This window comes from Ambystoma mexicanum, chromosome 10 (assembly GCF_040938575.1).
Source record: "Ambystoma mexicanum isolate Mex_15411 chromosome 10, UKY_AmexF1_1, whole genome shotgun sequence".
NCBI classification, from domain to species: Eukaryota; Metazoa; Chordata; class Amphibia; order Caudata; family Ambystomatidae; genus Ambystoma; species Ambystoma mexicanum.
In genome coordinates, this window is record NC_090932.1 from 154,149,336 (window position 1) to 154,172,756 (window position 23,421).

Here is a 23,421-nt window from a genome sequence, read left to right on the forward strand (position 1 = left end):
CCAGTCCGGGTTTATGCACCAGAACGAGTGGTCGCGTCCAGACAGAATGTAAAAAGTAGCCCTTTTTGGATACCTATGTTAGAAATACAACTCTTACTCTTTTTTATTTTTCTTCTTCTCCCACCCCCACAGTCTCCCCCCGTCAAGGCAGACTCTTTACGGTCTTTTAAAAAAAAAAATCTATTTTATTGATATTTAAGAAATTATAGACACAGTGGCAAGTAACAACAAACATTCACCCATGATCAGAACAAGTGGAAATGTAGTAATTGTACAGCACATTCTCAGCCTCTCCTCTCCAGCTGATGCTTTCTATGCTCACAGCCTGACTTCTGCGGCAATGAATGCCCAAGGGAACCTTTTCATGAATTACACATTCATATATGTTGAAGGACCTCCCCTCCCCCTTGTCCTCTATAAGTTAGGTGAAACCTACGAACCATTGACTTTTGCAACCCTTGTGTTTCTATGAACTTTTGGCTCGTCTATCTGAAACTTTATGAGAAATTGTCAGGCAAGGGCCCCACCTAATTGGAACATTTGGGTCAAAGATATTAAATGGTGCGTTAGGCAGAATCCCGTGCAGTTCCCTTAGGGAGCACTACACAAGATTAGGACTACAGGTGAGAGCAATAAATCCCCTTTGGTTTCCGTCTGTACCACAAAGATTTAGTTGGTAGCTGTGGCTAAGCAGTCAGACTTATCTCAAGAGGGAGATGAGCAGTATTCAGGCTTTACACATTAGGCAGACCAGGCTATGGAACAAGGAAACACTGACCAAGGCTTTTGTACTTAAACAGTAAATATATATTTATACACCTCTAATCAAACACATGTATCACAATTATCAAGTAAGTTAAATTAAGTCACGAAAAAGATATACACAACTCCCTGTTCAATTGTAGACAAGTTTGCTGTTAAGTGAAAACTGTTGTGGACAAGTAATGCACATTAATACTTTAGCAAAGAGATAAGTAAATGAAAACTGAGCAAAATGGCACTCCACAAGTTAAAACAGTAGGAAGGAAGAGGGGTTAAGAATATTTAGGTGCATCAACACATTTCTCATTGAAAAACAATCTAGTGAGAGCAGATCTAACAAATCAGCCAGAGTCAATAGGCCTGAGCCAGAGTCAGTGGTACAGGGCTAAGAATTTAGGAGCAAAAATGTTCTTGTAGCTGCAGTCAAGTCTTTGGTGAGCAAATGTTGAAAAGGTAGATGCGAGGCAAAAGACAATGCCAGGAGAAAGGGTGGCCAACCCAACGAGTAGCTAAAGGATTTAAAACACCTTTATGGCTACCACGGGGAAAGGGAGGGCTGGCGGAACAATGTACCTTAAACGTGAAGAAGTGGCTCCTGCGGTGGCGGTTGTTCCTGGTAGTTCCTGCAGTTCAAGGGGTCCAGCAGAGGAAGAGAGGCTCTCGTCGTGGAGGAAGGTTCGAGTCACTGCACTACCCAGGGATGAAACCAGCCGCGGTGCTGCCAAACAAAGTTTTAAAAGGTATGCTCCTTGTAATCGCGGTCCGGGTCGATAGCTGCCTGGCTATCCGGTCTCCGAGTGCTGAGCACTGTCGATTCGACCAACGCAGGTCCGAGGATGCGATGAGTGAACTGGTTGTGCCCACCAGCTCAAGGGAAGAAGGCTCTTCGCTGAAGATCTCCTCTCGTTGTGTGGAAGAAAAGTGGTGAGACGATCCGGCAGGGCTTCACCGGTGGTGTAGATGCTGAAAATGTCTGTGGCTTCTCTCCCCTTCGGTTCCGTAGTGCCAGTGGCGACGTCTTGCTCTTCCAGTCCTCAGTACCCTGCTTTTATGCAGAAAGAGACCCATTCATGCAGCCTAGCTGCCACTCAAACAGTGGAGTGGTCTTCTTGGCGGGAGACCCTACAGCCTATCAGGTTAGAGTGCAACCTGAGTTGCTGCAGCAACTCTGTCCAGGGGTTCTACTCCCCCTCCCAGACAGACCCACCCCAGATTCAGTGGCTCTGAAAGGAGGGCTTCTTGGCAGAAGCCCGCCAAAATAGCTAACAAAGGATCCCCGACCTGGGTTAGGAGGTTAGAGTAAGACACGAGAAAGAATTTGTATTAAAGTTCTGGCGAATAAACCGAACTGGAGTAAAGTTAATAATACAATAACCCAGCAGTATGCTAGAGGCTGTCAGTGGTAGCCTCGAACAATGGGAAAATCCCATAGGAAAATATTTGCGGTCGAATATTTACGGTAGTAACCACTGCCACCAGCCAGAAACTTTAAAGAGGGAAACTTTAAGGTACCCCCTCGAAAATGAACCCAAGGGAAAGACTATTAACCCTTTCCAGTACCTCCATAGTAAGATGGTTTGTACTGGTTAAGTTCATAAGATTTGACTAGTAAAGTCAATGGGGACTTTACATGCCCTGGGAGACGGTAGTCAGTCCCAGGGTATGGAGTCTATGTTTGGGAGTCGCAACAACACTCCTGTGTCATTGCACTGAGGGTGCTGTGTAACACATGTGCATAAAGATGGTTCCTAGGGGTGAGAGAAAAGATCCCATAGGCATTAAACACAAAAATAGCCTAGAACACACATAGCAAAAATGCCTAAGAGTGGGAAAAAGAGTCTCACTCTTAGCAGGTAAAAAGAACCAAACCCTTCAAATCCAGCAAAGCTGCTGGGTAACTCTATAGGTAAGGGAAATTAGCCATGAAATGAGAATTCTCCCTAACATAGTGTAATGGAGCTTTTTTTTGACCGATCCCATTCTTTTTCTCATGGGGAAAAGTACATCCTTGCAACTGGCACACAGGCAAAACCAGCAGATGGGCATGAAGCGTTACAGATATTACTCTTTGTGGTTGGATGGACATCCGTAAAGTAGCTTTGTATACGTTGGACGGAGAAGTGGGCTCCCCGGGCTCAACAATCTGATTGATCTCCTGTGGTACATTGCAGCAATTGAGACTTTGAGAAATGAAAATCTGGCCTACCTTTTTTTTCCATAAGTGCGTGCCTTTCTCGCTGGAATTTCACACTAATTCTGCAGTAAATTAGTAGTAATATCGTTCTGAACTTTCCACGAAAGCAAATGGTGGCCCACAAGATCGCTTTTGAACAAGTATGCTAAAGCACTCAGATCGCGCCTTGAAACGCTTGTGTATAGGCGCGTTATAAATGCCATATCGTATCTAAGGGGGTCATTTTACAAAAATGTTAAATGCATGCAGGGGACCACCCGCACTAGCACTTATTTGCTATTGGGTCCACTGCTTGCAATTTTAAACATTGACAACGCATCTAGATGGGATTGTGAATGTTGGCATCTGCCACAATTAGAGTTGAGAACATTGGCCTGCGCCGTATCTAGATGATATTGTGAATGGTGGCATGCGCTGCACTTGGATGGAAGTGCGAAGGCTAGTCAATAACACACTTAGTTGGCATTCTCAATGTTAGCATGTGCCACACTTAGAGGTGAGAACATTGGCCTGCACAGTATCTAGATGGTATTGTCAAGGTTAGCAAGTGCCACGCTTGGACGGAGTCATGTAGGTCAGCAAATGCTACACTTGGACAGGGCAATGAATGTTGGCATGTTAGAATGTCATATGACCCACTAACGAATGTAAGCGCAAACTCTCTGCATGCTTGTCTCACTCAAGAACTCACACAACCATCTCTCGCACAACAAGCTGCATGCATGTCACCACGCCGCAGCAACACATGGGCCGCACCAACAGCACACCAGACTGACACCGATCCAATGCTCACACCAAGGATCAGTGCCAGGTGTCTGCCGAGTTGAAGCTGCCAACAGTATACCACACCTCTCACTATCCTGCTCCCTCTTCACCTTGCTAACACATCCTACCTTCTCATTTACAGATCCGCCAGAGCGCCTGGGGACCAATTACATTGGTGACGGTGTGCTATATGAATACCATTAACATAACATAACAAAGCTAAGTTTAAGTGTAATGAGTAAAAGCAGGCGAAATCTCCTTTACTCCTCATTTTTATGAAAACAAAATGTCAATAACCAGGGCTGGACTGGCTTTGAGGGAACTCTGGAGATTTGCCGGTTGTCCTCTGCACCATGGGCTTCTTTTGTGTAGCAATCCATTTTATTTCCACATTTTCTCATAGGAAAAGAGCTTGTTTTGCTGAAAATGTGTAATATGGGTCCACTTTGACAATTATTTCCAGGGCCTCTTTTTGTTCCCAGTCCACCCCTGTCAATAGTGTCTGTAAATTGGTCTTTGCAGACAGCATTTACAGTGGATTCCCATGGGTCTGCATATGCTTTTATCAGGTGCTTTAATGGGTTCTATGTGTTTTTCCTGCCTTTTGAAGGCGCACAAAAAAAGACATATTTATTTCGGTTGATTTTTGTGCGTCCTGCAAAAAGCTGGAAAAAACACATAGATTGTTTTTTTAAAAAAAAAATGTATTCGTGGGTTTTCAAGCCCCACTTCCCTCCGTAGTACTCCACTCCCCCACCCCCACACACTATCACACGGTTTCATGTCCCCCCACCCTTCTTTTTAGGACATAAAAATATAAAAGAGACACACAGGCGCACACACACGCACGCAGACACTTAGCCGACACTCCTGCGATTCCTCTTCCGGCTCTTGTCGCGCCTGTTAGCCCCTGCGCGCACTTGTGTTCATCGCAGGGGCTGGCATTCTGATTTAGAAAGACTGCTCTGTGCGGTCACAGAGCGGTCTTTCTAAAGCGGCATTTTTTTAATAATCGTTTAAAAAAAATGATTAATTGACTTAGGGCGCTTAAAACAGGCCGATTCCACAGGACTCTGTTGGTTTATGGGCTGCATCAAAATCTCATGCTGGCGTAAAACGATGTGCTCTTGAAAGTCGGGGGATGGGAACACATGGCAGAAATTTACGTTTTGTCTTGTGCTCCTCAGTCTTGAAATGACACTATAATACCTAAAGTATAAAAGTAAGTGCAAATGGCTAAAACTTTGATTTACACCTTACGTTTGCACTACACTTGCATTACATGGCTTGTAACCCCCTCACCACCCCCCCACCGCAATATCCCACCCATTCTCCTTCCAATTCCTCATTATCACCAAGTGGTCACTGGCCATGGACCAGTAATGAGGAAAAATCTCCTGGTGCAGTGCTTAAAACGTACTGAAAATAATGAATATGACACTGTGATTATATGAAAATAAAAAACGTTAGTACTATACGTGGTATGAAAATTCAGTGAACAAAACTTTAGGTGAAATCATGTTGGGGTGCTGATTTAATGCACCAAAACCTTTTTAATGTTAGCAAGTGTTGGAAGCTACATCACCTTAACTGTATCTAGTCAATTCATCTAAACCCATTTCATCTAATGCCACACCATCGAATTATATTCAACGAAAAGCACTACCATCGAATTACCTTTTCATTGTCTATAATTCGATGGTATAATCGAAACTGGGGTTAGGGTTAGATTAAGGGTTACATTAGGGTTAGGGCTAGAGTTGGGGCTAAGGTTATGGTTGGGGCTAGGGTTAGATTAAGGGTTACATTAGGGTTAGGGTGGGTGTGTGAGTTGGGGGACCTGGAGGGGAGAACCTCCCCCCGCAATATATTAAAAAAACATTAAAACATTGCAAGGAGCTGGCCAGTGTCGACATTTCAGCACTGGACAGCTCCATGTGACGTTTTAAGTTACAAAAAAAACATTAAAATGCTATCTTTTACATGTGAAAGTGCATTTCCATTGAAACCAGTCCATTTATATTTTCGATGGACTGGTTTCGATGGAAAAGCACTTTGACATGTAATATATAGCCTGTCGATGCATTGGTAAACGTTGCTTTGGTTTCCATGGTGTGGCATTTCGATGCTTCAGTTTCGATGAAATGACTAGGAATCCACCTTAACTTTGAGGCCCCCTGTTTTGCAGCCTTCTGACCACAATCCTTTACCGAAATTGACACACGGTGAAGGCCTATGGCCATGGTTATTACAGGTGGATAGGATATAGCACAAGAAAATCCTTTGAATTCAGTGAGTAAACTTGCTTTAAGAGACAGTTACGGTAAAACAATTTATCGAAACAAAAACCATGTTATTCAGCGGGTGTTGGAAGTTACAATAATCTTAGCCCCCAATCGCTCAGCTCACGATATCGCAGATGGAATCAGCAATTAGGTTGTTTGATGGCATTTTGCACGTCAAGCTGCCTCACCTCTCTGACAACCCTATGTGCTGGCACCTCTTGAAGTTGACTGGGTAGGCATTGCGTCCCCCACATCCTGGTCCCTTTCTCAGGCTGAGGCAGCTAATTAGTGACTGCCTCTGTGTCCAGGTGATATGTGCATCGTCATAAAAGCAAATGAGTGGGGATGAGAGTTAAGAAGAGAAAGGACAAGTCACTTGCTCTATCCCATCTCCTTGCATCATTGAGGGCTTTGGGGGCTGGCTGCTGCTCCCCGGCAGTACAAGGCTGGGGTTGCAACCCGTGCCCAAGAGCCCTCAATCTTAGACTCTGGCAGCATGCCACAGGCCACCTTGAATGCACTTGAACTGAATGTTGTGGATTTATCCGTTTTTAAATTGAATTAACAGGGAGAAGCGCACTGGGGGCCTCCTTCACACAACCATTGCAATTTCTGCACATACTTCATCAAATTAAATACTGTTCAATATGGTTAACTGGTCTCTAGTCGCACAAGTAACTTTGGCACAAGTTTCCATTTCCATCCCATTGGCACTATTCTTGAACACCTGGACAGCGTATGAGCAGAGTGCTTGAGGTGCGTGTGTCATATCACCAGTCCATATGTCTCCTGCGTTGAGTTTGAAAACCTGCAGTTGTCCTGGTTAAAGGGACCATGCACAGAAGGCTATTATTGCTGATAAATCGTATAAATGATAAAAGTAGAGGTGGATGATGTGGTCGTGGAATTCTTTCTGGAGTGTTGCTCTGAACAGCATTACTTTTCCACTGGGTTATCGCATAACGTGTTACCATCTGCATCTATTGAGTAACACTATCTGAAGTAACAGTGGAATAAAGGGTATATCGTCACATCAACCGCTCCCGCCATTGTACAGTACCAAGGTGAAAAAAACGAGGAAGACTACAATTTTTTTAATGTCGTCATTTCTTTTAATCTGAGCCGTTTAACGGTTGGTGGAAAGATCGACAGGTCAGGTTAACTTTTCACGAACTGTATTTGCCACTTCAAGAAAATCCTCAGCAACTGAAAACTTTGTAAAACCCGTTAGAATAGTTTGACGTTTTGCCCAACCAGTTTTCTGTTTTTCTTACCAGGTTGATAAATATCTTTATCACATGCGTCTCTCAGACGAATCGCTCCAAGAAATCTCAGACCGCTTTCGCAAAGAGATGGAAAGGGGACTTGGAGCTGAGACTAATCCAACGTGCTCTGTGAAAATGCTTCCGACATTTGTTCGATCAACTCCGGATGGAACAGGTAAATTCCAATTGATAGTGGGTGTACGCATTAAATTTTCCCTATTAATCCCACATTTCAAAGATGTGACTTTCAATTTGACCTTCGGTGGATCCCGCTATGTGGATTGCTTCTCTACCTTACTTCACTGTGCTGGATTCACATGCTCTGTTTAATTTTTTGCTGCTACGTAAAGCCGGAAGTCGGGGGAGCAGGGAGCGGGGATTCTGGCAGATTTACAAACCACTGTTCTAAATATCTTGGAGAACACTAATTTCCATCATATATTGAAGAACAAAGCAAAGATATGGGACCGTTCTGAGAATACGTCCAAATTGTACCACAAGAAGCGCTATACTCGGTATTGCTCAGAGTTTGATACTCAATGCCCCTTGTACCTATTTATTGAAATTGTGCTCCAGGAAACTTAAAAGATGTATTCTTTATCTCTGATTTAACATTCTCCCCACAATGGAGTATATCACTTGTTGAACAAATATACCCCACAATGGTGGGAAATGTCGCTAACGTCAAAAAGCGAAAGAATCTAGTCGGCACTTTGACTTCATGTAGTGCTCTGGACCCGTACTACATCAAGGGCTATAGAGATTTTGTACATGCAGGGAATTGCACTATCGATTGATTTTGGAGCACGATTTATGGAGCAGCCTCTCTGGTTATTACTCCAGCTGCTTACAGCATAGGGGAAATTGCAAAGGCGCTATTGGAACCCAGCACTTTATGATATGCACTAGCACTTGTCACTTTATCTGTTTTATTATAATGATTCGTTGATGATTGTCTATTTGTAAATGTAATTATTTTGGCTTTCTTATTGTGATTACTCTTTTTATGAAATGAAATGTAATGATGATTGATACTTGTTTTTATGACATACATATAAACGTTTGTATACATTTCTTTGTTTAGTGCAAAAGGTTGAATCTTTTAACCAAAAGCACTTGATAAAAAAAATGTATATATTTTTTAAAATTATTATGGTATTTATTGAGCGCATACCTGGCTTCGAGAAACAACGAAGTGCTTTACAGCGGTATACAACAATACAGCTACATAACAGAGCGCTTTACAGCGGTATACAACAATACAGCTACATAACGGAGCGCTTTACAGAGGTCTACAACAGTACAGATGCATAGCAAGGCACTTTTCAGAGGTAAGACGACAGCGAGGGGTAGGATACAGAGGGGCACATAGGAGGGGTACAGCTGTACCAGGTGGCAGGAAGGAGAGGAGCGGGCGGCATCTAGTGAGTCAGGTGGCGCAAGGGGCGATGTGATGGCCAATGTGTTGAGGAGGAGAGAGTACTTGAAGAGGTGGACCTCGAGTTCTTTTCTGAATTGTAGGAGCGTTGGGACAAGTCTAATGCTGACAGGCAGGAGGTTCCATAGTTTTGGGACTCATTTTCTGGTCCTTTCCGTTTTGCAGAAGCAGATTTCAAGTCTGCACATGTCCAGGCAACTGGTGGGGTACTGCCTGCCCTAGATGCTGAGTTTCTCCACAAGGTAGCCTGTGACTTGAGGGCGACTGCCTTACAGATGATGCAGCAAGACTTGAAGGTGATTCGTGCATGCAGTGGGAGCCAGTGAAGGCCGATGAGGGCCAGGGTGATGTAGTCATATCTACATACTCTTTGTTTCTTTCTCTCACGCACGCGCACTCTTTGTCTTGCGCACACTCTTTGTCTCGCGCGCACTCTTTCTCTCGCGCGCACCCTTTCTCTCGCGCGCACTCTTTCTCTCACGCGCACTCTTTCTTTTCGCACGCACTCTTACTCATGTTTCCTCTTTTTTCGCTCTATTGCGCTCTTTTTTCGCTCTCTTGTGCTCTTTCGCTCTTTCTCTTTCGTCTCTCGTGTTCTCTTTCGCTCGCTTGCTCTCTAAATCTTTTTCCCGTTCTATGTTTTGTCTAACTCTTTCTCGGGGGAGGAGAGTTGCCCTGTCAGGCGTGCGTTAGCTAAAGTCAGCCCAGCTGTTGCTGAACGCTATGTGACTGGGAGTGCAGGGGATTAGCTTAAGGGGTGGTAGAGGGTTGCAAAAACTTCTTTTCATTTTCGGTTTTAATTTAATTGCACTAACAATGCAAACTGAAACTGGCTCTTTTTAAAATTGTACAATGATAATTTCTAATCACTTCCAGTATAACCTTTAGTCATAATAGTGATATTAAATGTCTTGCTAAGCAAAGCCCATTAGGAAAACCTAAAATAATGCGATAAATTGGATGTTCAGTCTGGTGCACATCTGTTGGACTCTTTCGAAGTACCCCTATGGGACAAATAACATAAGTGAGAGTTCCAGCCTCATTTGCATAGAATCAGCATTTTGGAAACATTTGAACGACCACACATCTGTATTTTTTGAGAAATCGCTTTGATAAAAAATGTTGCATGCCTGAATGACTAAGTACGCAACGCACTCTGGGCTTGGTGCTCATTTCATTTTTCACAACACTCACCCTCCGACTGAAATATGTGTGAGATTGAACCATATTTGCTGATTCGCACATCCCCAGGATTTTGATGTCAGGCTGGCATGGCTGCAACGTCAGCCAGTCCATTAGGGTCCAAGCTCTAGAAGTCGACCCGAATGGCTGTACACAGGCTCGGTTCCCAAGGCAATGACATCCGAAGGGAATTCATGTGCTTTTGGTATGGTTACCACTGCAATGTTCTGCTTTATTGCGTGTTGCAATGTCCGCCCTGACTGCATCAGTGCTTCGCCAACAGCGGTTACGTGATTTACAAATGCTGGTTAACAAGCCATATGTTTATGGTCCTTCGGATTAATTCTGCAGAATGAGTACCATACATTGCTCTTTCTTTTTGGCTGTTTTTTTGGTTTTTAATGGAATTTCCCATCATTTGGGAATATGCATATACCGAGGTCGCCTGCATATACTGTTATTAAACCATGCAAACAAGCTGCTGTTAGTTGCCACCGTTCTCGGGGTAGAAGGTTTGTTATGCATTTATATTCTCTTATTCAGCCGAATGAAAAGAGTCTGCTTCTGTAAGGATGTATCGGTCTATGCGGGCCAATTTCACGTGTATCACTCCTTTGCAAGGATTGAGACCCAGCCCATGACATCCGATACTGCCTGCTTTTCTTTCTTGTGGCTGCCACGTTCGGATTTCCTGCACCTCCAATACTATTCCGGAGAAGGAGCTGAAACGTAACAGGATCCTGGGTGGCAAGCCAATGGAAAGGTCACCAGCCATACCCGGCCGGAGCTCCATTGGAGACCCCTCTCATCTTGCATATGCACTGCATTCCTTTGTGACCAGGGAGCGGCTCAGGGCCTTTCACCGGCCGGTCTGCGGCTCTTTAATGTTTACGTGCGCCCCCCCCCGTGTGATATTCTTGACGGTATTGGGGCTATATCCACAAATGATGCTGCTGATGATGATACTCCGCTATTGATTGAGCTGAGCCGCGATTATGCCAAAGACCCTAAAAAGATCCAAAGTATCTACAAAGTGGTTAAGGATTACATGGCGGCTAATTGGCTCTGTCGTAATAGTGCAAAGACAGGGAGGGCTCTTGATATTTGGATCTCCACAAGCCAGGGCATAACTTGACCCATGTTTTGCAAACATTCAAATTGACAACCACTGATTTGAGGTACATGATAAGGCACTTGGTGTATTTTTCGTTTCCTTCCTTTGCGCACATGCTCAAGTTGATGGTGTGGTAAGAAGGCCCCAGTAACATCTCAGACTACGCAGGTAGGTAAAGCCCAGTGTTGCAATCCTGGTGAGGGCAGCCATCATGCCTAGATTAGATTATTGGAACACACTCTTATGTGGTGCCAATAAGAGCTGTGTTAGTAAGCTTCAAATACTACACAATGATGCTGTTTGCATCATTAAGAAAATATCTAGGAGAGAGCACATTACAGCCTCCAGGAAAGAGCTCCATTGGCTGCCAGTGGCATCCAGAATCGGGTTTTTTAAATAACTACCCTGACTCATAAATGTCTGTTTGGATCTGCACAGTCTAAAAGAAAGTCTTACTCTTCAATCATTTGACAGATCAACCAGATCCAGTCACACGCTTTGGCTTATATGCCCAAAAGCTAAAAGAGCAAGGGGGAATGTACGTTCCTTTCCGGTACATGCTGCCATTGTATGGAATAGTCTTACTGTTGACTTGCAGAAGGAGAGGAATCCCCTCACCTTCCGTAAATGGTTGAAGACAATCTTGTTTAACTGAACAAATTTCATTCCATGACACTGTCCCGATCCCTTATTGTTGTTTTGTGTAAGTGTGCGCCCTGATGCCTGTGGGCTTTGGTATGAAATAAATAAACAAATAAATAAATGTCAACCTTGCCAGTAAGAAATGGGCCCCATGGCGCTAGGGGACCCCAGCAGCTGTCCCATGTTAGCAGTCTTATTACACCAAAACATACTCCTTTTAATGATGGTCATTTAACTTGCAGGCAGCCTTTGTCGGGGCACTGCGGCCCCTCTGTCAGTCTCCGGCAGTTCATAGCTCCTCGTTGCCTTTTTTCAGGTTTTCTTGACATTAGCACTGTGCTATCAAAAGACCGATTTTAATAGCTTTTCAGAGGACGTTTAGTTTTTCAGCTCCTACTGGCTGTCTGTGCCATGATAATAAGCAGCTGTTCATGACCTTGCTACTTTATTTTGACTTTGTTATATTGTAAACATTCCATGGGCGCCTTGGACTCTTTGTACCAGCTGTAAGCCAAGGGAGGCCCCCAAACATTAAAATGGGCCGTGACACATCTTCAGCCTGCCCTGCTTATGACTCAATCAGAATGCACTTCACATCTCTTCTTCTGAGCCCCCCGTGCCCCCTGTTATCTTCCACAAAACCCCCTCCTCTATCAATCACATCCACACCGCCAACCACCCCATCACTAGATCCTTCATCCTCGTTCAGTGGTGACTGTATCATCTGGGTAGTCTCTGGATGCCAGAAGACGTGGGAAGTGTTCCCCTTTTCCAAGAAGACTCAGCCTGTGCTAGCCCCCACATACCTGAGCTCTTTCTTCATGGGCTTCAAATATTTCCAGTTGACGTCTGTTTGCTGACTGACATTTGGGGACGTAACAATTGGTCTGACAGATCGTTTGTTTTCTATTTATATACTGAGATCATGTCTCTCTTCCTTACCATCCCCTCGTGCTCCCCCTGCCGCCCCACCCCCCACAGCTTGACTTCCCTCAGAAGCCTATGGAGCTCCGAGGAGAGGACAGAGCCCAGTACAAGAAGCGCAGTCAGATGGGAGGGGGTGGCTGCCAGGTTAGGATAATATTTGGCCCCCAGTAACTGAGCTACGTTGAAAGTGGTGTGGGATGGTTGAGTATGTAGGCCAGGAGCCCCCTGCAATCCTCAGGAAACAAAGGCAATGGGTGATGTGTTCAATCATTTTCTCATAATACCGAGTACACAAGTGTTCTGTTGGTTCCCCTGCAGCACCACTTCAAAGTGGATTTTCATCCTCTGTATGTATTTTGGGAGTTAGGGAAACTTCCCATTGTGATTTTTGGGGATAGCGTCGCTTGGGACTTGGCTTGCTGCCCTCCCAAAGATGCAGTAGTCCTTGGGCCCCAGGTACCTCCCTTCTAGAGATGGCCAAGTTGCACTACCAACACCACAATGCAACACCATATTAAGCAAAGTTGAAGTACAAATGACTGCCTATACAGACTGTGACGACTTGCAAGGTGTTGTCACTTCCCCCCGGGGGGGAGCCCTTTCCCATGAGGCTAGGGAGGTACGGCTGCTACCCAAAGGTCCCCCTAGGGATGGTTTAATGTGGGAGGACCTCAAGGGGAGGGACTCACCCTCTGGGGACGAGGACAAACACCTAGGGTACAGCCTTCTGAGCCATCTCACTCCTTAACATTTCCTAGCCCCCATTACATACCGAGCCAGTTCAACGAGAGCAAGCCCATGTATTTTTCTAGCATGTGGGATATTGCCAGAACAGAACATACTGAGATGAGGAAGAACACAGTAACCATGAAGTATTGCCAACTCTTGTGGCTCACCGGAGGCATGAGAAATGCCAAAGAGACATTATCTGTAGGTGTTGACGCTGCACCGGGGTGGAGTCCCGGAAATAAAACGTAAAGAAAAGAGGGACTATGGAGTGTCCGATCGCGGGGAAGCCGGGAGCTGCTGGAGCCTGGGAGTTTCGAATTCCGAGTGAGGGTTGGAAGAAAGGCTGTGCAGTGGATGCCGGCGGCAGGCTGCGAGAGTCCATTGTGAGTGTGACAGGAGCATACCCAACTGCGAGGCCAAAGGGAAGAAGCAGTGGCATGATCGCAATAAGGTGGACCGTCGGGGTCCCAGAGCAAAGCCAATAACGCAAGGAGCAGAGGACCGCAAAGGTACACCAGGACCATCGAAGCTGATGAGAAGAGCAGAGGAAGCCACCGACAAGGAAACCCATCCCAGGAAGGACCGCTGGTGTGCCCCATCCTACGAGAAAGTAAAGGGAGGCACAGGAGACCCAGTAGGGATACGGAGGAGGCAGGGAGAGGGACACAACGTATTGTTCCTCACCCCAGTGGCAGTTATAGGGCTATTAGGGAACAGAACTGTAGAGTGCATCAGGGAAGATCTCCCTCGCCCCAGTAGATAATGAAATAGCTACTGGACACTGGAAGAGTAAACCAAGCGTCCGAAGAGAACTTCCGCATCGCAGTGACAGCAGTAAGTCCACTGACCACCAGAGAAGGGTCTGGGACCCCAATATAAGGGATCTGAGAAACTGAGGACAACGTCTTTGGCAGATTGGCAAAGATAAGTCCATTGACCAGCACAGAAGGGTTTGGGACTTTGCTGGAACCAAGCGAGCATGGAAAAACATACCTTTTACTTTACTTTATTTGTAATGTGCTTCCATAAACCCGTAGGCGTGAGGGCGCAAACAAGACATACAGGACGAAGAAGACAGATAAGTTATGAAATAGGCAGGGCGTCAGTGTAACAGCAGAGCAAGACGGAAGAGGCTATTTACCAAAACAGGAAGGTCTTGAGCTCTCTCTTGAACAGCGGCAAAGATGAATTACCTCTCAATACTAAGGGAGAAGAGTTCCATATGCGAGGGGCAGCACTAAAAAAGGCTGCTAACTGGACTTTCTTGGTTTTGCATTTCGGTAAGAAAAGGACATTTTGATTGCCGTGGTTAGGCTTGTCCCTAATGTGATCTTGAAGGTAAGATGGCATAGTCCGCAGTCTGCACTTAGATGTGATGACTAATAGCCTAAAGGTGATGAGTGCTTCCACTGGGAGCCAGTGTAATGAGCATCTGGCCTCAGTGACATGGGCACAGTAAGCCAGCCCTGTAATGACTCAAACTGCGCCATTCTGAGCCACTTGCAGCCTTTTGAGGATACAAGTTGAAAGACACAAAAACAAAATTTTCAAATGCCAGGAGAAGGGTGTCCTTCTCTTGGGGATGACACAAACACTCATGGAACGTATTCAAAGGATGCCAGAGGAAGGGAGTCATCCCCGCCCTCCTTATTGTGAACTGTACAGACCAGTACCAGGAGGAGGGAGTCATTCTCCTAGTTCTGAAAGTGCAGTTGTACAAAGATTGTGTGGAGGGGAAGGGAGTCATTCCCTCTGACAACCTTTTTTGCAAGAGAACATTCTTTTGAACAGCAGCCAAATACCAGGAGAAGGGAGTCATTCTCCTGGAGAAGGAACTTTCTGTTGGATTTGATTAGTCTTTAGTTGTAGTCTAAGGGATAGAAGTAGGTTGTGACACAGGACAGTGGACTTTGATTTTGACGGACATTCTCACGGATCCTTTAGTATTAGTTTGAGGCAGAGAAACCCCTCTTCAGTGATGGGGATAGTGAGGGTAGTTTTTTCCATAAATAGGTCTATAACCACCACCATGCCACCTTTTGTGTCATCTTCCTTTTTCCTTTTTCAACCCCTTTACAGGGCATGTATTATAATGTGACTGGCCAAAATGCGGAAAACACCACAGAACTCCAAAGCCATGGCAAATGCACAGGAGCAATTTCAGATGATTCTGACCTCTTCAAGATGGCGGTAATTCTCCTGCTGACTGATAAAGGTTCAGAGATTGTTTGCAAAATAAAACCCACCTTTGACATTTAAGAAGGGGGGTACATTGAGAAAGGGGCAGAGTCAGCTACTGGAAAAACCTGATTCCCTTGACCAAAGCAGAAGCGCGTTTTGGCATGACATGGCAGAAACCTTGCAAGCTGTCTACCGGCTGATTCAGTTCAGAGCTGCTGACAGATCCACCACTAGGTAGACTGGTATGCCTTGAGATGAGAAATCCGTTGGTGCTGGTCTCGGAGATTGAGACTGTGTGAGCAGCGGATACCACCTGTCGCAGGAGGGTAGTAAACTACTGGCTGTTTGACAGATGACCTTACAGGGGAGAAATACAAATTCTAGAGAATGCTGAGAAGTGACCAGTTGGTGCTGGTGCCAAGAAGCAGAGTGTTGACCACTTGGTTCTGAATGTCCTAATAAGTGAAAATCCTAAGAAATCTAGTTGGCGCTGTTCCTGAGAACCCCGAGAGTCGACCAGTTGGTGCTCGTCCAGAGATTCCTTTTAATCGCCCAGTTGGAGCTGGTCAAGAGATTTCCTCACGGTAGGACTGAACAGCAGGTCCAAAGCAGGAGAGGAACCAAGAAGACCCAGGCTGTATGTACGACTTAGACAGTGCCTTCCCAGGTGAAGTTTATTTAATTGTTTGATGGACAATAAGTCATGGACACTTTTGTTGGTCACATTAAGAACTTTGTCGTAGATTAGGATTGCAATGGGCAGACTTCTGTTAAGACTATGATTATGTGACAAATTTGGGGAATCCATCACTTCTCCCGTAGAGGGAGCCACCCCCTTTGAGGCTAGGGAGGTGAGCCCGCAAAGAAAAACCCTCCCTAGGGGTTTGGGTAAGTGGGACCTCACTGGGAGTGACTCCCCTCCAGGGACAAAGACTCCTATTACCATGGGGAAGTCCCTATACCCAAGATATTGTCTGCATACATTGGAGTCAGTAACACTAATAATACCTCTATGTGCTTGGCTCAAAGTAATGGTGAACTTTACACATGTGCGACAATCTGTAGTTAACGTTATGCCCTCTCTCATTACAGGAGCAAGAACAAAGGGCCAAACACCCTTGAGTGGAGGTGGAGAAACCACAAGCAGTGGCAAGGCTCTGAAAAGAGCCGAAGGGAGAGAGACGAACTCCGAAGGGAGAAGCCACCTTCTTGATGCATGGGCATACTGCTGCTGAGAAGCCAAGGCCAACCAAAGCGAAGCTTACCTGGAGGTGCGACCACGCTGAGGACATGGTGGGCCCAGTGCCCAAGAATGAACGTCAAACCCAGGAACCGGGGGAGGAGTGATTCCTCTGCTTACGAGAGAGCAGAATGGTGCAAGAACGCCATAATGAGCAGAGTCCTAAAATCGCTTGTATGCAGTCCGGAAGACTGGCAAGCGGGCAGGAGCAATGCCGAAGAGACACCTTCACTGTAGTGGACCCTGCAAAAGCGTAAGGTACGTGGGTTGCTCAGATCAAGGGTGAGCAGAGAGCTAAGTGAAGTACAGCGTCACAGAGGCCCCAAGAGAAAGACAGAATGAGAGAAAGAGTAGGGTTAGGAGTGTCCAAGAAACTCGAGGAGGATTAACCTCCATAAGGGTCATAAAAACCTATAAGAGCTGAGAGAACCCAAGTAGAAGACGGGGATTACAGATACCCCAGAAAGGCAAGTGAAGTATTCGGACAAGCAAAGCCAAGAGAATCAGAGAAGCCCAATAAAGAAAGCGAAGAACCAAAGGGTCACAAAAACTCACAAGAGCTGAGAGAAGCCCAAGTAGAAGTGAGGGGTTATAGATACCCCAGAGAGCCAAGTGAGGTAGGATTGGGACAAAGAAACACAAGAAAGCCAGAGAGACCCAATAAGGCAAAGGAAAAAAGAGACACGAGGGGAGCCCGGAGACGCACAAAAGCTGAATCCAGTGGACAGAGAACAACACAAGTGGTGGAGAGCGATGAGGATGATCAGGGAAATAAACCCCCACCCCCATTTAAAGAAGTTGGGACATTTTCTTTTTTCTGGAACTGAAGACTGTTTTGTACTCTTCAGTGTTGTTTGTATATGTTATAAATTCAATAAAACAGATTTGAACAAATATTAAAGACTCTTGTTGTTTAACTTGGGAAACTTGAGGAACTTTGATGAACTGCCAGTTATTGTGAAATGAGAACTGTAAAATTGAATATCCCTGAAACCAGGTGAAATTCCTGGCACCCCTGGGAAATATTCTAATTTCCAACACTGAGTGCAGGGCACTCCACCAACATTTATTTTATTTTGTCTAAGTGGTAGGGCTAGTTTCATGGATAGGTTTGGACGGGGGACTATTTTTCTTTTGACTTTTTGACGAGCGCCTTAGTTTAGTTTGATAGGAAGAGAAGTACCTTTTTAGCAATAGAACTAGTTAGGTCGTTTTCCTTTTAAGTTGAATAAAGACACTTGCAAAGTATGTCCTCTAGTCCAAGTCCTTCTTCTGACTTCCCCATTTAACATTTATGTTGACATCTCATTTGGATCTTCGCTTTATAGAGTAGTGTCTGGAATTGCGAGGACTTATTAAATATTAGTTATTTGTTTTGGATTTACAACCCTCAGAGAACCAGACATCCAAGAATCAGTCAGTTAATCCCTTTCTGACACAGTTGCTAGAAGAATATCCTTAATTATTTCTTGAGAGACGCATAGTTTCAGGGGTCTGCAACAATTGGCTCTCCAGATGCTTTAGACTACAACTCCCATCATCCCCAAGTAGGTATAGTCCATTCTGAGTATCATGGGAATGACAGTCCAAAACGTGTGGAGCGCTTGGGTTGCAGACCCTCCTCTAGTCGCCTGACACAACCTCACCTATGAAAAGCCCTGAATAGAAGCAACTTATTCACTACAACATTGTTGAATGTATCATGACTTGAGCCGGCTACAGTATGACCTGATTAGACTTTGAAGTGTTTTGTGTCTCCCAACGCCACCCCCCCCAATTGCACCCTACTGCTACTTCTATTCTGGTAAATTCATTCAGTAAGTGAAGTGATCGATCCCCTTAGACATGTGTTCAACCTGAAGTCAGAGGTATAAATCCTGGCCTGGCCAACTCTGTCCTTTATCCTTCAGATCTATGAATGTTTTCTGATCTCATTTTTTTTTTTGCCGGAGGGCCAGTTCACCAAATAGTTTTTGGCCTATTTTGCCGCTTCATTTGTACCACAAACAGCACGGTGTGACCGGATCGGGGTTGAAAGACCGAGGTAGAAATGTTCGAGGGAGAAAAGACTGAATATTATTTTTCCTAAATAACCTTCAGTCTTTTCTCCCCTGAACATTTCTGACTTGGCCCTCACCCCTACCCACATCTCCACCACACCCCCACCCCGACCTCCCCCTTACTTACCTTGCTTCCGACTCGCTGTGTCCCTGTGACGCCTGTTCCCTTTCACTTCTGTGATCGGGAACCTGTGCCACAGGGTCCTTTCCTTCATTTTTTTTGGGATGGCTGCGGGGGACACCACCACTCACAATATAGTGAACAAGGGTGCGGGGGACACCCCTGCATCCCCCAGCACGCATATGTGATCTGGTCGAACTTTTTGGCCATTCGGAAGCCGAAATTCGGCCAAATCGCGCAGTCAGTAATTTTCTATCAGTCTTTGTGGCTGATTCCGCAGTTGACCCCCAACTCTCACTGCACACCTTGTCCCAGATTACCATGTAGCCTGTTTGTGCTAAGAAAAAAGGGGCAACAAACGCAGCAAAAATGAATTTGGTGAAGGTGCCATTCGGTGAAGTTTTGTAATACCTATCCGTCTAAGTTGAATGAGCTAAATAATAATAACAGCACTTTTTACAGAGTTCGAAGGCGGAAGGAATTCTGCTTTAAGAACTTCAAAATCTGGTAATGCTATTGCCAGTGGGAGCGTCCAGACAACGCAATCCTATGTGAATGATTTGCGAACAAACCGTGTTAGGACTTACACTCTGCCTCTATGGACCGTGGATCTCAGATACCCAAATTTAATTGAGAAACACTTGTACTGTCGTGTGATGCGGTTTTATATAGCGCACAGGTTTTCTATTTTGGTGGCCTTGTGCAAAATAGCCATTGTCTGAACCGTCCTAAGGAAAGATGTCGGGCAGCACCCTGACATGTTATATATAGCTCGGCTGATGTGTAAAGCACTGTGAACTCCTTGTTACTGGCCATAGCTTGGGGGATTTCCACCACTCTAAACATCCGGTAAAAGGTAACACAGTTGATTGCCTAGCCAGGAATGAATTAATGAATCCGTTTTCACAACTAATTGGTTATAAGTTTAGCTGCTGACGCTGCAGACTTCAAAACTATTTCAAACTGCTAACAAACAAGGCTGTCTGATAGCCTATGTTAGAATATTGAGTATCTTTTTTTATTGTGTTTTTATTGTGAAGGCATCATGAAGTAGGACACATACAGCAGATTCAAAGTTCAAACAAAAAGTCTTTATTAACTCAAATGTCAGGATGGACTAAGGCCTAACTTGCCCTATGCTAAAGTGGGATTTCCTTACTTAAACAAACTAAGGATAGTCTGAGTCAGTAAGTTCAACTTAAATGTCTGTCTGTGTCCAAAATCATACTTGCCCTCACAACTAAAGCTAAACAATGTGTCGGGATGTCAGCAACCAACGTAACGGTGTTCAAACTAAAGTGCTGAGCCTTTTCCTGCTCCAGGCTTGTTCTCATCTCTTTCCCCAAGTTCAAACAAGTCCAACCAAATGGCCACGGGTTGCCTTCCCCAAGTTCACACAGTTCCACAAACTAGTCTAAGGGTTCCCTTCCCCAAGGTCAACACAATTCCACATGATGGTGTCAGGATTCCCTTACCAGAGTTCAACAGGCTTTAAATTCACAGTTAAATCCACTTGGTGTATTTGCCTTTTTATTTCCATCACTTGCACAACTCGTAGGCCGCCCAACCTCAGTCTCTGGATTCCTCTTGGTTCACTCCAAGACAGGGTTTCTCGGTCCAGGCACAGTTGTCTGACCACACGGTCCACCCATCACAGGTCACGGTCGTGCAACTGATAACCCTAGGCACTTTACAACAGTTCATAATTTCTCATAGGACTTGCTTGATAACACAAGTTTCCCTTTATAAGTCCATTGATTCTGCTGGTGCACTTTAAGATGCCTCTTGTTTTTATCAACATGTGACTCTCACACTTTTTCCTTTGTGGTGTTTCTTCTGGCTACCACCTTGCTTTCACACTATCCAATAGTGGTTCACTTGGTACACTTCTCACTTGATTTGCAGCTGCTGTTTCTTGAGCCGATATTCTCATATCTTTCTCTTATTCAGCATTTCCAACTTATTCATGCTTATCATCTTGTTTGGTATTCAACAATTCTTCTTTGGTCTTCTGACCCATTCATTATTATTCAAAGTTCACTTCATGCTTGGCAAATTGTTTGATATTCAATTGTTTACTTTTCACGGGCTCCAGACCCATTCAAATTGTGTTGCAGTTTGCTCGGCCTTTGCCGTCACCCGCACCTTGCCCGTGGAGTGCCCCGGCCTCAGTGAACCTTCACCTTCGCTCACCGGTGTGCAGCCGCTCCTCCAGGTGCACTGGTCTCGTTTTCCGGTCCTCGCTCGCTCCTCCTCTTGTCTCAAGGGGCTCCAGCAAGCAGCGCTTGCTCTCTATCCGGCTTCTACTACAGCGTTCGGCAGCGTCTCAGTGTTCCCCACTCCCTATGGGGAACACACAGCAATGGGCTTCACTCAGGACCAGACCCTCTCGTGGCCCTGGTGTCCTCCTAGCGTTCCTCCTTGCGGCGTCCTTTTCACCGGCCCATATGTTGCCTGCTCTGCCTTGGATGGCTGTGCACTCTGGCCCAGCTGCTCTCCCTCTCTGCTATCTCTGACTCCCTTTATACACCTGCAACCCTCCAACAGGTTGCAGGTTGAACGCTCAGTGTTAATTGCCCGACCATAGTTATTGGGACATGCCTGACCTACACAATACCTCTCAGGCCTCTTCTCATCACAGCACTAGAGTGGTGAAATTAACTTTTAGTATTCACTACTCTTAGTCGCCTCTTCCACGTCCGAGTATTGTCATGGTTTAAATGAGGAGAAAGGAGGGGTGATGATTCACAACAGCCTATAAAGGCAGGTGGTGGGTAAATTTGATTCTCACTGGATAAGGGATGGGATACCATGTCTCACGTGCAGATATCCTCTTCCCCAAACCCCAAGGACCCTCCACCCAGGTGATTCTCCCGCTCTCCTCCACCCCCAGGTTCAGGCTCTAAAAGCGATGGCCTTTTTCCTGGCCCCCTGAGCAGAGGATCCAAGGGGAGTAGATGTGAAGATACACTGAAGTTTCTCACATAATGTAGTCCAGTAATTTGCATGTGATTGGATGTTTGAATTATCTAATTCGCTCATATTTATGCAGTTCCCAATATGTGAATCAATTATGATCTCAAAACAGTTAACTCTCTGTATTGTTTGTTTTTTCTTTGGGCCTCTGGGTATCGTAGTAATGGTAAATACATGTGGTATTTTAAATATCTCCTATTTTTAAAATGCCTGCTAATTATGAGTTGGGTTTGTGTGGGATAATTACCGCCTTTGGTAAATAGAAAATAATGCAGGATATAAATAACCCCTACTTGCCCAAATGCAGTACTTTTTTTGTGCCCCAAGTGGTAAATATACCACGCAATATTATAAGGTTTTACTAATCCGCTATTACTGCGAATTCACATTTACTGCGATTTATAGCAGTAATGAAAATATTGAATGCCCGTTACACCTTAATTGGATTTATTGAGCCCGTCGATAGTAACCCTTTGTGTTTTAGTGATGAGGCAAAACACAGAGGGGTGTCGGGGGTGTTCTCCTCTTCCTTTACCGAATTGACAATAAAGTTGTTAAAAGATAAAAAAAGGACTTGAGACGGGCGAGGTATCACAGGAGTTGCGACCGCATTAAGGGACAAAGAAATCGCGACAAAAAACAGAGGCTACAGACGATGCTTCGAGGAACAGGCTAATATTTCATTAAAAAGGCTTAGAAATGTATGGTTGGGTCATCTTAAAGATGTTTGTTAGTGAGGCACAGTTGCCGTTTTCGCACTTATGTATTTCGGAATTATTGCATACGATATTTTCGTGTGCGCAATAATCCCGTAAATACAGTGGTGGAAAAGGAAAAACGTTGGTGGGGGATCCCACAGGGGCCGGTGTGGGTAGGAGGTTGGGGTAGGCGGTGTCCAAGGAGACGGGACTTAGAGGGGCAGAGCTGGCAGTTGACCTCCGATCAAAGGAAATGTCCAAAATAATAGTTAAAACAGCAATATCAAACATTCTGGCACAAATGGAATGAATGGCCATGTGCAATTGTGGGCCACTTTTGCATTGGAGCCGAGACAAGTTTATGCCCCAGTCCAACCCTGGCAGCAAGTATGCAGATGCATAACATTTACCCACAGCTTCACTCACAAACCACACTTTTACTCAGTGCACGAACCTAAACAAGACAAATTACACAGGGGCACCAGAGTCGGCACACATTAAAATCTGGCCTCTAAAAAATGTAGCACATCACATAATATATAACGTATCTGATGTGCTGCATTTTGTAGAGGTCCGATTTCAATGTGTGCTGGCTCTGTGTGTCTCTCTGGTGTTTGTTCTTCTACAAATAAGTTTTACCAACTAAGAATAAACACCAGAGAGACAAAGGAAACAGATGCTCTGTGCAGTCTGCACAGTCCGCTTGCACTGTGGGCCAGATTAGACTCCGAGCCCACTGTGATGCTGGAAATGCATTGGAGGGACAGGGCCTCCGTATCCTTGTCCTTTACTGCTTTTTATCATGTGTTCTGTCATGTTTTCCACATAGGAGTTCATGTGGG

General features: G+C 45.1%; 1 protein-coding gene across 1 annotated transcript in view; it reads left to right on the plus strand.

The window, feature by feature from the left end:
- Positions 1-23,421, plus strand: part of LOC138491244 (hexokinase-2) — a 388,662-nt gene that overhangs the window by 109,121 nt on the left and 256,120 nt on the right. The window contains exon 2 of the mRNA XM_069617654.1: positions 7,284-7,446. Within this exon, the coding sequence (XP_069473755.1) occupies positions 7,284-7,446 (163 nt within the window). The remainder of the gene's footprint in view (positions 1-7,283; positions 7,447-23,421) is intronic.